Raw genomic sequence first — 14,876 nt, 5'->3', positions numbered from 1 at the left:
TGCTGCTGCTACTACTACTACTACTACTACTACTACTACTACTACTGGCTTTTTCAACATAACTCACGTTGGTTTAGTTTATCGAGCTCTGAAAGGCAAAAGTTGACCTCAATAGGATTAGAATTCAGAAATTTAACAAGCACAAGAGATTGCACTTTACTGTTTTCTCAGACGCTGTAAATTGTCTTGCATATAGCGCATTAACAGTAGGATATGATGACGATGATGATGATGATGATGATGACGACGACGAAGACGACATCGCCGCAAACGATGATGATGGTGGTGATGATGAGGATGATGGTTAGGAGAATGATGATCACGATCATGATGACGACGACGACGATGATGATGCTAATGATAAAGATGTTGACGGTGATGATGATGATGATGATGATGATGATGATGATGATGATGATGATGATGGTGGTGGAGATGATGATGTTGATCAAAAGTTACTCAGAAAGAGACAATAGCATAAATTTGGTTGGGAATTCCAATTCGTTTAAATCCATATGAGTACATATGTATTTAAGAAATATGACAAAGTTTACGTCAATAAGATTCGAACTCCAATCCTTGGCAGGTATAACTTAATATTTCAATATATTTAAACAAGTAATGTTCTTCCGAGTCCCTTTATCGAGTATTTTGTGCACATACCGATTCTTCCACCAAATTTTCCTTAATACGAATAAAATTAAGACATCCAATTATCTGATGATGACTTGGCGTATTTCTTTAATTTCGAAAAAGTGATTGTCGTGCTTTTGGTGACCGTTTCATAACTCACTTTGTTATTCACACTGAAATATCATTTGCAAAACACTCAACCGTTTTGATTGGCACTGTTTGTGAATTTCTTTGTCTTGAAACAGTCAAGCAAAATTAGCGTTTACACCTGCTTCTCAGATTTGTTAAACGAATAAGTACTACTAATGCTTCGATATTCTTCCTTCCTTTCCTGCATTTCTTTTCTTATAACGACGTCATTTCGCGACAAATTCATACCTTAAACGTGTTTTCGATATTACTGCCGATAATCACGAAAACTGGAAATCATTACGAATTGTTTTGCATCGTATTACTGATTGGGTTTTTTCTAAATGACATTGACGCGTTAGAAATTTTATTTTGCTTCGTTAATCTTTTCTCTCCCTCTTTTCTCTCTTCTACAAAAATATGATCAGGTAGCAACAACCGTTGCCAAATGGCAGCGACATATCACACATTATAATGTTCACAGTGAGTGTAATAAAAAAAGCAAACTGCAATACACTCCTCATAGATCCCTATTATCTAGAATTAATTTAGCTTTATAATGGAAAAAAGTAGGGTTGTGTGAAAATTTCTATATTCAAGAGGAAAGTGAAAAACACTATTGTTTAATTCATCTTGTGAATTCAATATTCTATAATGCAGAGAGGAAAGAAATGTAATGAATGCATTTATAGACGCATGACAGATTCTGCCGTTTTGGATTTAATATGTTAGTAAATGTTGAAAGACAACTATTTATTTTTCCTGTACAAGTCTACAATTAGAAGAATAAGGAAGTAATAAACGCGCACCATGAATTATTTAAATCTTTCAATTTTCCACTTTAATACAAAATCACTTGGAAATGTTGAATAGAAAGACAATTAAAAACAATCTGTCTGGTTTATTTGGCTGTATGCATTCTACCTGACTGATATTTTCCTAGTACCTGGTAGTTTGTTCCAATAAGTACCATACAGCATATCTTTCTGCCATATTCGCTGAAGTTCTGTTTTCTACTGTTCTGAGAGTTCTTAAGTATAGCGAAAGACGTATGTATCGCGGTCCTCATAAACAGTATTTGTTATTGTAAATCTTTATATATTGAAATAACGTAGATTAAATTGATTTCTCATAAACTGCATTATATTTTATCAGATTGGTAAGGGCAGTTCATTTATGAAATTTGATTTACATTCTCTGAGAGAGAAGAGTTTGTTTAGCAAAAGATGATGTAATCTTGATTGAAACGCTTAGATGCTTATAATACGGAAAAAGAGCATCGCATATCGTCCTATTTGGTAAATCAAAATTCTAATTCTATAAAGCAGATTAGATCGACCCTTTTGAAGAGCTTTCTCCCTTACGGTTTTTGGAAAATTATCAGATGAATTCTTATACATCTTACCGTTGAAATTAGCGTATATGCGTAATAAAAAAGCCGAATATAATTGATGTTTTCGTTTTACTCAATTTGCACCAATTGAAACCAATGTAAACATTTCGTAGTAAATTAAAGTTTGTGCACGGCTGCTAAGGCCACCTGTCTTCTAAGCATAGCATTCTGCATGCCCCTATCACATATTCTATATTGTCTCCCTGTCTTATTTTATCAGACTTTTGGCACTAAAAGATTTACTGTAATGAGAAACCTTAGCTTCGAATTTGTTTTACTGTGCTTCATCACTGGTTGGAAATAAGTTCTTTATAATGAGAACCATTTGTCTGTTTTTCAATATAACTGGAGCCAGGGTTTGAAAAATAAAGATCAATATATTAAAAATATTCGTTATATTGGAATCCATTATAATAGAATTTCACGTGTTTACGTAAAGTGAAAAAAGCTGTTGTGACAAGGGGTTTACAGATTTGGTAGTACTAATAATTTAATAGCATTTGTTGTGTCAATTCCAGTTTTTATGTTATACGTGGTCGAGAATGTTATCTTGAGAAGAATAGAGGCGGGAGAGATGATGGTTATGTGGATGCTGTTCTTTCTACTGGTATAGATGTTCTTCAATTTATATGCGTCAATGAGGTTGTTTCTGACCTGGTTGATGGGGAGCGATGGTAGATATGGTAATGGCTTTGTCCTTACTGATTAGATATTTCCCTTTCTAAATTTCAATTATAAAGGGAAAAATCCCAAGGCTATAGCTACGCCGAAACCTCCATCCTTCTTTCAAAATCTCTCTATGTCTTTCCTCGCTTATCTCTCTTTCGAAATCTCTCTAATTTAGTACAAACCCTCTTTCAACTTGCAAAACTGTATTTGTAAATAAAAACGATTCTAAACAGGATTTACTCAGCATTGATTCGTCCTTCGTATAAATTAAATGACAAGTTTTCTCTGTTTACATTCATTTCATCAAAATATACAAAACAAAGCTACACAACGAAGTGGTTGAAGTCTAAGTGAGTCAGGCCTGGGGTTAAAACACTGGGAAGAGAAATTGTGCTCCACCAACCGCATTCACACCGTAGAGAGCATAGAAGCACAACCGATAAATTAAAGCGTACCGACACACAGTCATTAAAATGAGTGCCAAAAGATACAAAAAGCTAACGCTGGGTGGATGATTAGAAGTATTCAGAGGAATATATTTAGCAGCATTCTCTTAAGGCGCACAAGAAATATTCAAACACTTCCCTAAGGGGATATACTGCGCAACGGTCATCCGAGAAATGATCCGATGCAAAACTATGTTCTCAGTGAGGAACAAATTATTTTAGGGCTGGATATCCCAACATGGCAGATTTAGAGATGTTCATGTGCATATCTGAAACGGATTTCTTTCAAGTACGCATTATATGCAATTACTATAAATTATACATAATTTCATACAAAACGTTTAGAAATATCGCATGAAAGAGTTGAATGATTACACCGAACCATGGGCCTGAATTTCCGTATGCATCGCCTGCAAGGTTAAGCTTCCGTTTACGCGAGGTTTTATTCCAAGTTAACTTATCAAATAATACGCGTATATATATATATATATATATATATATATATATATATATATATGTATGTATATACTGGATGAGATTAACAATCGATTCTTCTTTCATATCTTATGAAAATCGTATTCAATTTACGAAAACCTTAGCCCTCAAAGGAAATGCTATTGTCACATGGGCTTGCTATTTTTACTCCTTTACAAATTGTTATGTTTATGTTGCTTATACGATTTTCCTCCTAAATATTTGTTTACTTTGCCGTACTACATTTGTAACAGGTAAAACAAACACAAACCGTTCCTTCTCAAATCTCTTTTATCTGCTTGTTCTTTATTTTCCAAACACCTTCTATCTCCTCTTTCTATTCTGTTTCTCCACGCCTTTCAATCTGCATCTTGATCATTTTGGTTTGATAACCTTTAGAAATCTCCTGTTTTTTTTTTTTTCATAATATTCTAGTCACTTTGTGACCCCCATCAGCAGCGCAGAAAGCTAGATATTTAATACAAATTAGAAAATAAAATAGATAAACAAAAATTACGGGGAACGGTTTATTACATTTTCCTCTATAAATACATATCAGTACATCACCGGATAGTGTCTCCTTGCTCTGCATTATTTATCTGACTGCAGGGGCTTAATTAGTAACAGTATACAACATTTCAATGTGTGAAGGTGCTTGGCTTAGTGGTTAGAATGCTCACGATCGCTAGATACTGGGTCCGAGTGAGACGTTGTGTTCTTGAGCAAGATAATTGACTGTATTCTATTACAATCCAATCAGCCTTAAATGGGCAACCCTGTGACAGAACAGCGCTCCGATCAGGGGGGATGGTCACCTATTTGCTTAGGCAGCAGGGTGGTATCATGCGAAAGGTAAAACAATGCAAAGCGCATCGTTAGCAACGATGTATAACAGCATTCAATATTCTGGTCGATTACGTGATCAAATGATATTCCAATCCAACACCATTTTAAGTATTTCATTCCATTAATCTTTAATTGTCTTTGATTTTCGCCTGAAAGTGCATCGTCGTGTACATTGATTCGATTTCCCACCTTTTTATCCGCAATGGAAAATCCCGGATGATTGTACGCAACTTACAACCTAACAAACATTATTTCAATGACAGAAGTACAGAAAAAAACGTGCATATATTTCACTGCAACCTGAAGACATGGACGGACGCATTATGCACTGGGCGCAGAGGGAAGTTTGCATCGCAATCACGTGGTTCCAGGTTCAGTTCCACTACGTCGTATTTTTGGTCAAGTCTCTTCAACTATAGCCTCGGGTTGATTAAAGCTTTGTGAGTGAACTTGGTAGATGGAAACCGAAAGAAGTCTGTCGTATATACATATATTACATACATGCATACATGCAAATGTCTGTATGTGTTTGTGTGTGTGTGTGTGTGTGTATTGTGTGTGTGTGTGTCTGTGTCTGTGCCTGACATTCAGTTTTGTCGGGTTTGCATCCATGTAAGCTAGAGCTCCGGCAAAAGGAAACGATAGATTACGTACCAAGCTTTAAAAGAGAAGCTATGTTGGAATCGCTTCGTTCTCCTAAAATCCCTTCAAGCATGGGCACAGTATAACACTTGAAACAAGTAAAATATATAAGATGAATGGTCAGCTTACAAACACCATTTGCAAATAATTATACTTGCTAAATATCCAAAGGATAAAATACTTATCTCAAACGACAAACAATTAAGAAGTGAATGGTGTCGTCAACCAAACTTTGAATGTAGGACAAGAAACCATAAAATATTTATATCATTGCATGCATATATATGCGCAGGTATAATATATATGTCTGTGCATGCATGTGTATATACATTCATATAGCTTTTTCCATGTACGTATATACACGCACGCACATTTACATATACGTATATTCACGCATATATATATATGCATATATGTGTGTTTATGTATATATATATTTATATATGTGTGTGTGTGTGTGTGTGTGTGTGTGTGTGTGTGTTTGTGTGTGTGAGCAGGTTAAAAATAAGCATGAAATAGAGGCAGACAGGTACGTGGCATGTCATTATATTCCATACATTCATTATTCACTCGTACAGGTGCACACATACACATTTCCATGCATATATGCATATATGAATACATAGACTCTCACTTCAACGTAAATATGAGATAAACAGCAAGGGCGACAAAAGGACATCATAATGTATGCTGTTATCTAACTGTAACTTCAAAAAACATATTTGTCATTTTGACATCAGTTTCTAAAGATAATTCGACCAACTCAAAGCCGTTAAGCATAGAATATTAAGCTTTTATTCGTTTTCATTTTGACGATTTCTTTTCTATATTCAAAACGTGGCAATAATAGAAAATACCGAAGCAAAATCCAAGATAAACAATAAGATGATCCCCATTAGGTATACGAAGTCACTTTTAATTTTTCTTTATTTCAAGACATTTAGATATGTTCTACTCATTTCATAAAGTTGTAAAATGACTGCGTAGGTGTTTTGTGCATTTATTTCCTGTGTTGTTGTTGTTGTTGTTCTTGTTCTTGTTCTTCTTCTTCTTCTTCTTGCTATCATTATTATTATTATTGTTATTATTATTATTATTATTATTATGATTATTATTATTATTATTATTATTATTATTATTATTAACATTATTGTTATTATTATCATCATCATTATTATCATCATCATTATTCTCCTAATCATCATCATCATCATCATCATCATTATTATTATTATTATTATTATTATTATTATTATTATTATTATTATTATTATTATCATTATTATTATTATTATTATTATTTTATCATTATCATTATTATTATTATTATTGCTGCTATTTTTATTATTATCATTATCATTATTGTTATTGCTGCTATTTTTATTGTCATCATTATCATTACTATCAGCATTAATAACAATAGAAAACATATAAATGGCTGATGCAAAACATTTTTTCTGGCACGTGTCTTAAAAGCTATTAAATGTATGCTCGCTTGCCATAAAGAATAACTTCCACAGCAACAAAACGATGTGTCGTCAAAACAGTTTATATTGTATTTCACATACTATCGCTCATATTTCAATGTAGCAACATCCGGTATTTAAATGCAAAATCATGAATTTTTAATACAATTTAGAAATGCGACGAGAAATTTTACTATCAATATGATTTGTTCGCCGATAGAAAATTTTTTTGTATTGTTGGAAAAAAGCATTTATAAAAAACGTAAATAATATATCAGCATTTGAACACTTGATTGAAGAGAAATACATTTTCACTTAAAGTTTCAAATTATATCACAAAATATTATGTGTGTGTGTGTGCGTGTGAAAATGCGTGCAAGTAAAATGGTGTGTGTATGCCTGTATGTACACACACACATATATATATATATGTGCGTATACACACATACACACATATGTATGTATACACACATACATTTGTAGACATATATATATATATAGTAGTGCACGTGTGTGTATATAGTTGTGTATGTGTATGTATATATATACGTGTGTGTGTCTCCGCCTATCCATATGTACATGTGTACACTTCATCTTGTATCGATGGCATTTTACAAAGTCTCTGGACAACGTATTCAAGTTCAGTCTGTAAGTATTTTTGTAGGTTACATACATCATACGCCAGGAATGAGCATTTTATGGTTATTGGATATACAGACATCAATTTATATACTGATATCTATTAATTAAATTAAATGATGTTAAACTTTTGTTAACACCATTTAAGCAAATGATGTTAAACTACTGAATGGTGCAAATATATTGATTAGAATATATTGTACATGTATTCAAGCAGAGTAAGCAGAGGAAGTAACAAGAAATGTCACTCAAGGTTCACAACAAATGCAACAACAGAGAAGCACCGGATGACAGAACGGTAAAAGATAAAAACAAAAAAAATCATACTGCACAGAAAACATCAATAGGAAGGCCAACTCACGCAAATTCACGGTCATTCTGAAAGTTAATAGTGAAGATATATCATCACGAAAATATAGCATAAAAATTGGAGATCTTTTAAAGGGATTTTTATAAAGAAAATATCAGAAATAAATTCCCGGTTATAAAGGAGTTAATGCAATTTCTTTCGAAGCGTTTCGAACATGATTAATTGCAAACCCAGATCATGAGCCTTTGAGATCGCACCCGTTAACATTATCAAGATTCTGATAGGTGTTTGCACTTGATTGATAATATATTAAGTTTACTGTTCTTTCATTCGGCCGGGGGATCTTACGACCAAATGCGGTTTTGGAAATGTCTAAGTCTAGAGGCACATCCAGCTTTCCTTGACAGGGTGACAGGTTTGTGGTCATTGGAGAAGTCACTCGGAGAAGCAAACCCACGTAGGCCAATCTTTTAATTATATTTGTTACAGAGTTATCGGTCCTTCAACTCGTGATGATGGCCACTGTGGATTTGCTTCTCCAAAGACCAAAATAGATGTTGTCGTATTTCAGCCATATTCCAACTAAGACCTAGAAAACCTTCAGTCTTGTATTATCTACTTCCATTTATCGTTTCCTATGATTTCTTTCTCAGAAAATGAATAACTTGGTATCTTGTTATTTATGACACACTGACACACACTCTGCAGTTGATGATGTTCTCTAGAAGTGAAATGAGATGACCTTTAGCATGAATTATTTATTGTCAATGAAAATCAATAAGTTATTCCGTTTCCTTCTTTCCATTCTAATTTTGTATCTCTCATTTTTCTTTTAAAAATTATATCTGAAACATCAGTGGGAGGGGGAAGTGTTCAAGAGATCCGCTCCCCTCTGATAAATTGTCAAATGCTGTAATTAATGTGATCTTTTTTGATATAAAGTGAAAAGAGGCAGTAACAAAAACAGTGCAAAAGAACTAATATTGTGCAAATACTATTGAAACTATCTCCCTCCGACATTCTAATTTCTATGACCTCTGCTTCACATACGGACGTTCGTTCAATTTTGTTTTGTTCTACAATGAAAATTGCCACCTATAGCTGTGTAGCTTTCGTAAACACAATTAGTCCATATGCCAAGAAGAAATATGAATTAATGTTTTATGATTTGAAGGAAAATCGATCTAACATTTGACTGTCATGGAATTTGACTATGTACTAATATTGACAGAAGGAAAGAAGAAAATAGACGAAGAAGGGGTAACGCGGAAATGCACATTAACATATCCTATCACGCACAAGACAGACAGACAGACTCACACACACACACACACACACACACACACACACACACAAGGAAACACTTTTTAATATATATAATCCCGAAAAATAACACTGACATTCTACATCACTTCCGTTACATGTCATTACGCCAGCCGATGTCTTTGGTGTTTTCCTTCATATTCGTAAACGGGATGTATATATCTAGATAAGGGCATCAGGATATAATAGTTCTCATGAGCATAAGATACCTAATGGAAACAAATATATTTTGGGATTTCAAATGATTTTTGCTCTATGTTAAACAATAATGTTTGAGTCCCTTCAATGAACCAAATGCTCTAAGTAAAATATAAAGCATGCTGTGATGTTGCATGTTCAGAACACCTGATTCGAGATGACTAATTGATTCAATAATAATAATAATAATAATAATAATAACAATAATAATAATAACAACATCAACAACAACAATAATATCATGTTGTATCTTGAGGTCTGTGGGTGAGACTTGGAGTCAACTTGTAGAAATACAAAGCAAAAGTCAAACAAATAATAATAAAAGTTTCAACTTTTGCCACAAGGGAAGTAATTTTGGGAGAAGAGATGAGTCGATTACATCGACCCCAGTACATAAGTGGTACTTAATTTATCGACCCCGAAAGTATGATAGGCAAAGTGAACCTCTGCGTCGTTTGAACTCAGAACATAGCTACGGGGGAAATAGCGCTAAGCATTTCGTCCAGCACGCTAACAATTCTGCCAGCTCACCATAATAATAATAATATAATAATAATAATAATAACAATAATAATAATAACAACATCAACAACAACAATAATATCATGTTGTATCTTGAGGTCTGTGGGTGAGACTTGGAGTCAACTTGTAGAAATACAAAGCAAAAGTCAAACAAATAATAATAAAAGTTTCAACTTTTGCCACAAGGGAAGTAATTTTGGGAGAAGAGATGAGTCGATTACATCGACCCCAGTACATAAGTGGTACTTAATTTATCGACCCCGAAAGTATGATAGGCAAAGTGAACCTCTGCGTCGTTTGAACTCAGAACATAGCTACGGGGGAAATAGCGCTAAGCATTTCGTCCAGCACGCTAACAATTCTGCCAGCTCACCATAATAATAATAATAATAATAATAATAATGATAATAATAATAATAACAATAATAATAACAATAATAATAATAATAATGATAATAATAATATTTTCACAGCTTGGCATAGATGTAAAAGACTGACAGGAATAACAAGTTCTTATTTCAATCTTATTTCAATCTACACACAATCATTTCAATGGTTGTTTTATTACGATAAATTATCTCTGTATTGTTGAGAGATATATTCGACATAAGTCCACAATTTGAGGTACTGCACGAATGCGTGCCGAATAGTTCTGTCCGCCTCCGTGCATTTCGGACTTGTGCAGCTGCTGCTACTTCCAAGCCTGAATTGTTATCTCGAATCACCAATGATCCCGAGAAACTACACGCTGCTGGGCACCGGTTCTCTAATTGTACAACCGTATACTTCGGATCTTCCAAATCTCTTATATGTCTGATATTGCCCACTGTTCCTTAAACATCGATAAAACTGAAACGATCTATGTAGAAAATCTTTCAATTATTTGCAACCGGTTCATTTTACAATTTAACTTTTTCGCTACAACAGATGAACTGTTTTCAATTTTAACTAGCTTTTACCTGAACTAAAAGAAGTAGTAGTAGTAGTAGTAGTAGTAGTAGTAGTAGTAGCAGCAGCAGTAGTAGTTGCAGTAGTAGTAGTAGCAGCAGCAGTGGCAGCAGCAGTGGCAGCAGCAACAGCAGCATCTGCAGCAGTTGTATAGAAGTTGTATAGCCAGCTGGATTGCTACCTCGTCGGAATAAAATTGTCAAAGACTTTTCTTCAGGCTGTCTGTATTCAGAAACCTTAACAATTTTGTATTCATGCAAATCACTACTTAGCACTGTGATCAAGAATTTTATTTATCGCAGAACTCTGGATAGCACAGATAGACATTGAACGATGACGAGAAATGCGAGACCTGTCTCACGTGTTATTTGACAGGTTGTGCCTTTCCGATCTCTGCTGCTGAAGAGGAGATAACCAATCCAAAATGCATGCGTCCAACAGTAGTCTGATCAGGAGGGATTAAAATTCCGCCGCAATCGACTTTGCCTTTAATCATTTAGAGAGGGGTTGGTACAATAAATGCCACTTTAGTACTGGGGTCGATACAATTGAGTAGGGCGCTCCTTCAAAATTTCGGGGCTGGGCTTAAAATATAATGGATTATTATGATTATTCTTATTAGTATTACAATTATTGTTGTTGTTATATTATTATTATTATTATTATTATTATTCTATGTTTGACTTTTGCTTTATATTTGTACAAGTTGGCTCCAAGTCTCACCCAGAGACCTCAAGAGACAACAGGGTTGGAAGTTCATGTTGTTGTTATGCCTAGTGTGCCATATATTTGGGGGGTGGGGGTGTTGTACTAATGAATGTCTAAAATTTTTTTTTTTTTTTTTAAACCGAAAATTATGTTTGTTTTAAACCTTGAGATTATATAGAAAGTATTTTGCGTAGGATATGAGCAGTTCCCATGAGCACTATCTTTTGAATTTCTGCCATTTTTGGGTTTCCTGGTATCTGAGTTAGGTATCTATCAGCCCCTTTTGCCATCATTCCCAGGGCAGCTATGACAACAGGTATTGTTTTAGTCTTCAGGTTCCACATTTTGCTGATTTCTATTTCAAGATCTTTATATTTGCTCAGTTTTTGGTAGGTCCTGACAGATACGTTTATATCGATTGGGACAGTCATATCAATGAGGAGGCATGTTCTTTGATTGAAGTCTTTCAATATGATGTCTGGCCTATTTGTATCTATCTTTCTGTCAGTTATTATTATTATTATTATTATTATTATTATTATTATTATTATTATTATCATCATCATTATTGTTATAATAATAATAATAATAATAATAATAATAATAACTATTATTATTATTATTATACTACTACTACTACTACTACTACTACTACTACTACTACTACTACTACTTGAGCTGTCGTATGTCCATTGTTTACCCTGCTCAATTATAAGAAGACATCTATGCTTTTTGTATATTTTGCGATTTTATTCAAAATAATGCACGAAATATAAATTTAGCAATGGATTGAGCAAATTCTATGTGTTTATATGCAAAAAATCTTGGCTCTTAACATTTAAATATAAGTTGTTTTTCTTTTTTACAAATAAAGTAATCACTCCTAACATGTTAAACATGACTCTGATATGAAAATGATGATACGTTCAAGAATATCTTTGTTGTGATCGGATAATATACTGGCAGAAAAATATTACTTTAATTAATTTGATGTGAACACGCTTTCATTTATAATGTCATAGATCTTTTTCATTGATATTTGTTACATAATACATCGAACAAAGCAATTTCTATGAAGATGAATGAGCATTATTTCCAGTAATATGAATGCCGACCATTTGAATAAAATCTCTGAAAAATTGAATGACTTAACCTTAGAAATTAATTTAGAGATTATTTGTAGCGTGTATACCGATAATTATTATTCAAACTTTAAGCAAACGAAATATTGCTACATAGCATATTTTTTAAGGATCCGTCAAATTGTTATTATAAATCCAGGTATATCGGCTAGCGTTAGTTCATATACCTACCTGAAGAAAGTAGATCCATACTAATACAAAGGGTTAACGCGCTTTTTACTATTAATATTTTGCCCTGTAACACAAATAATTTGTTTCAGTTAAACGCCTTAAATCTGCAGAAAGTGTTGTTATGTGAATTGTACGTATGGATATTTTACGCTTAAAATCAGGTCGATATGAGATCTTCGGCGTTTGTGCAATTGTTATAGTTTTGAAATGTGTCGCCCAAATGAGCTGTCTTTCGAATTATCGTATCTTCCACGAAATTGTACATAGCAAAAGGACGAATTGAAAGGGTTCGATTAAACGTACATCCTTCCAACTTAACATGCAATTCCCATGTACGACTTTCATAGACCCGAAAGTTGATGTGAAAGAACGTTAACAATATGGCTTTATATATTTAGATATTAATAAATGGAAACTGTGAAAGTTTAGACAATCATTTAATCGTGGTTAATGTTTATGAGTTTTTGATAATCTAATATTCAAAGAATGATAATTTCTTATATATGTATATATGTAAATATGTCTGTTTCATGGACATAAATATTTCGTAATTATTTTCCTTACTGATTCCTTTTATGTGTGTGTTTGTATGTATGTGTGTGCTTACGTGTGTGCCTGTGTGTCTATGTGCGTCTGGATATGTGTGTGTGTATACATATACACACATATACACTCAAACACACAGACACAGAGGGAAACACACATATATAGCGAAATGGTAGAAGAATTACAATTTATGAAAAGTATTAAATAACTCTTTTATATTTGAATTATTCACAGAGCGATGGACGTGAGGATATAATATTATCTAAAATTGAATTTTTATAAATGTTCCTGTGAATATAGTCCTGGCTGTGTATTTGCTAGTGTATGTATTATATTGTGATATGCTCGATTTATTATTTATAATTACATCTTAAAATGTTGTCTTCTATTCTTTTCTGTATTTCAGGGAGATGCGTTCAAAGGTTAAGGAGATGACATCAAGCTTGGATTTCGATATTCAAGGAGAAGGGACCAATGACTCGGTTTGGGATCTACCAGGGATGCGTGCAAGTGATTACCATATGAGAAAACGAGGCGCAAAACGTGAAGGACCAAGCTCACCATCAGATTCAGGCGCAAGTTCTACTACAGAAGATTCCGTTGAATCACGGCGTGCGAAGTGTGCTCGTAAAAGCTCACGGCGGAGAAAAGTGCTCAGCGCTCGAGAGCGTAACATGCGACGTTTAGAAAGTAACGAACGCGAACGGATGCGTATGCATTCGTTGAACGATGCATTTCAAGAGTTGCGTGAAGTGATACCTCACGTAAATCTTGATAGGAAATTGTCTAAAATCGAAACATTGACGCTAGCAAAAAATTATATAAAAGCATTAACTAATGTGATATGTGAAATGCGGGGGGAGCCCACGCCGTATAAATTCGAATTTATTTCAGATGAGAATGATGTTACAGCATGTGAACATACGAGCACTCACAACAAAGACACGTGCGAGTCTTGTATCAAAAGAGCTAAGCAGAAAAAAGAAAAAACAAGTACGATAAAAGAACAAGATTCGGAGGGTATAAGCATTTCGCATAACGAGGAAGAGGAAGTGAATAAAGAAAAAAGTAATCTATGTCTTTGCTGAAAGCTTGATTAACAGAAATAGAAATATTTATGAATAAAAAATGTATATAATTACAAATATAGATGTGGGTATGCGTATGCATATATCTGTACATAAACGTGCATAAGCCTATTATATAATATATATATATATATATATATATAATATATATATATATATTATATATATATACATATATATATATATACATATATATATCACATATATATATACATTTACATATATGCATATATATATGTATATATATATATGTATGTATATATATGTATATATATATATCATACTATATTTATTAGGTAAATGTTTTAAAGAATATTTAAATTAAAATAATATTATTTTCGAACATATTAACATAATTATATAAATACAAATATATAAATATATATATATACATATATATATATATATGCACACACATACATATCCTTAGCTGCGATGGCTAAAACTGACTAAAGAGCACACAGACACATGATATATGTGCATGTATATATACATATATATATCCATACATACATGCATATATATATATGTATATATATATATATTATATATATATATATATATATGAGATAAATTTATTCGC

General features: G+C 33.1%; 1 protein-coding gene across 3 annotated transcripts in view; it reads left to right on the top strand.

The window, feature by feature from the left end:
- LOC115232381 (class A basic helix-loop-helix protein 15) overlaps nucleotides 1-14,396 on the top strand; it is a 267,709-nt gene extending 253,313 nt beyond the window's left edge. For all 3 annotated transcript variants that reach the window (XM_029802236.2, XM_029802235.2, XM_036512175.1), the window contains one exon: nucleotides 13,612-14,396. In XM_029802236.2, the coding sequence (XP_029658096.1) occupies nucleotides 13,616-14,293 (678 nt within the window). In that variant the 5' untranslated portion in view covers nucleotides 13,612-13,615 and the 3' untranslated portion in view covers nucleotides 14,294-14,396. The remainder of the gene's footprint in view (nucleotides 1-13,611) is intronic.
- Nucleotides 14,397-14,876: the final 480 nt, after the last annotated feature.

Source organism: Octopus sinensis, linkage group LG2 (genome assembly GCF_006345805.1).
Source record: "Octopus sinensis linkage group LG2, ASM634580v1, whole genome shotgun sequence".
NCBI classification, from domain to species: domain Eukaryota; kingdom Metazoa; phylum Mollusca; class Cephalopoda; order Octopoda; family Octopodidae; genus Octopus; species Octopus sinensis.
The sequence above is the reverse complement of the archived record's forward strand: the minus strand, read 5'-3'. Positions and strand labels throughout refer to the sequence as shown.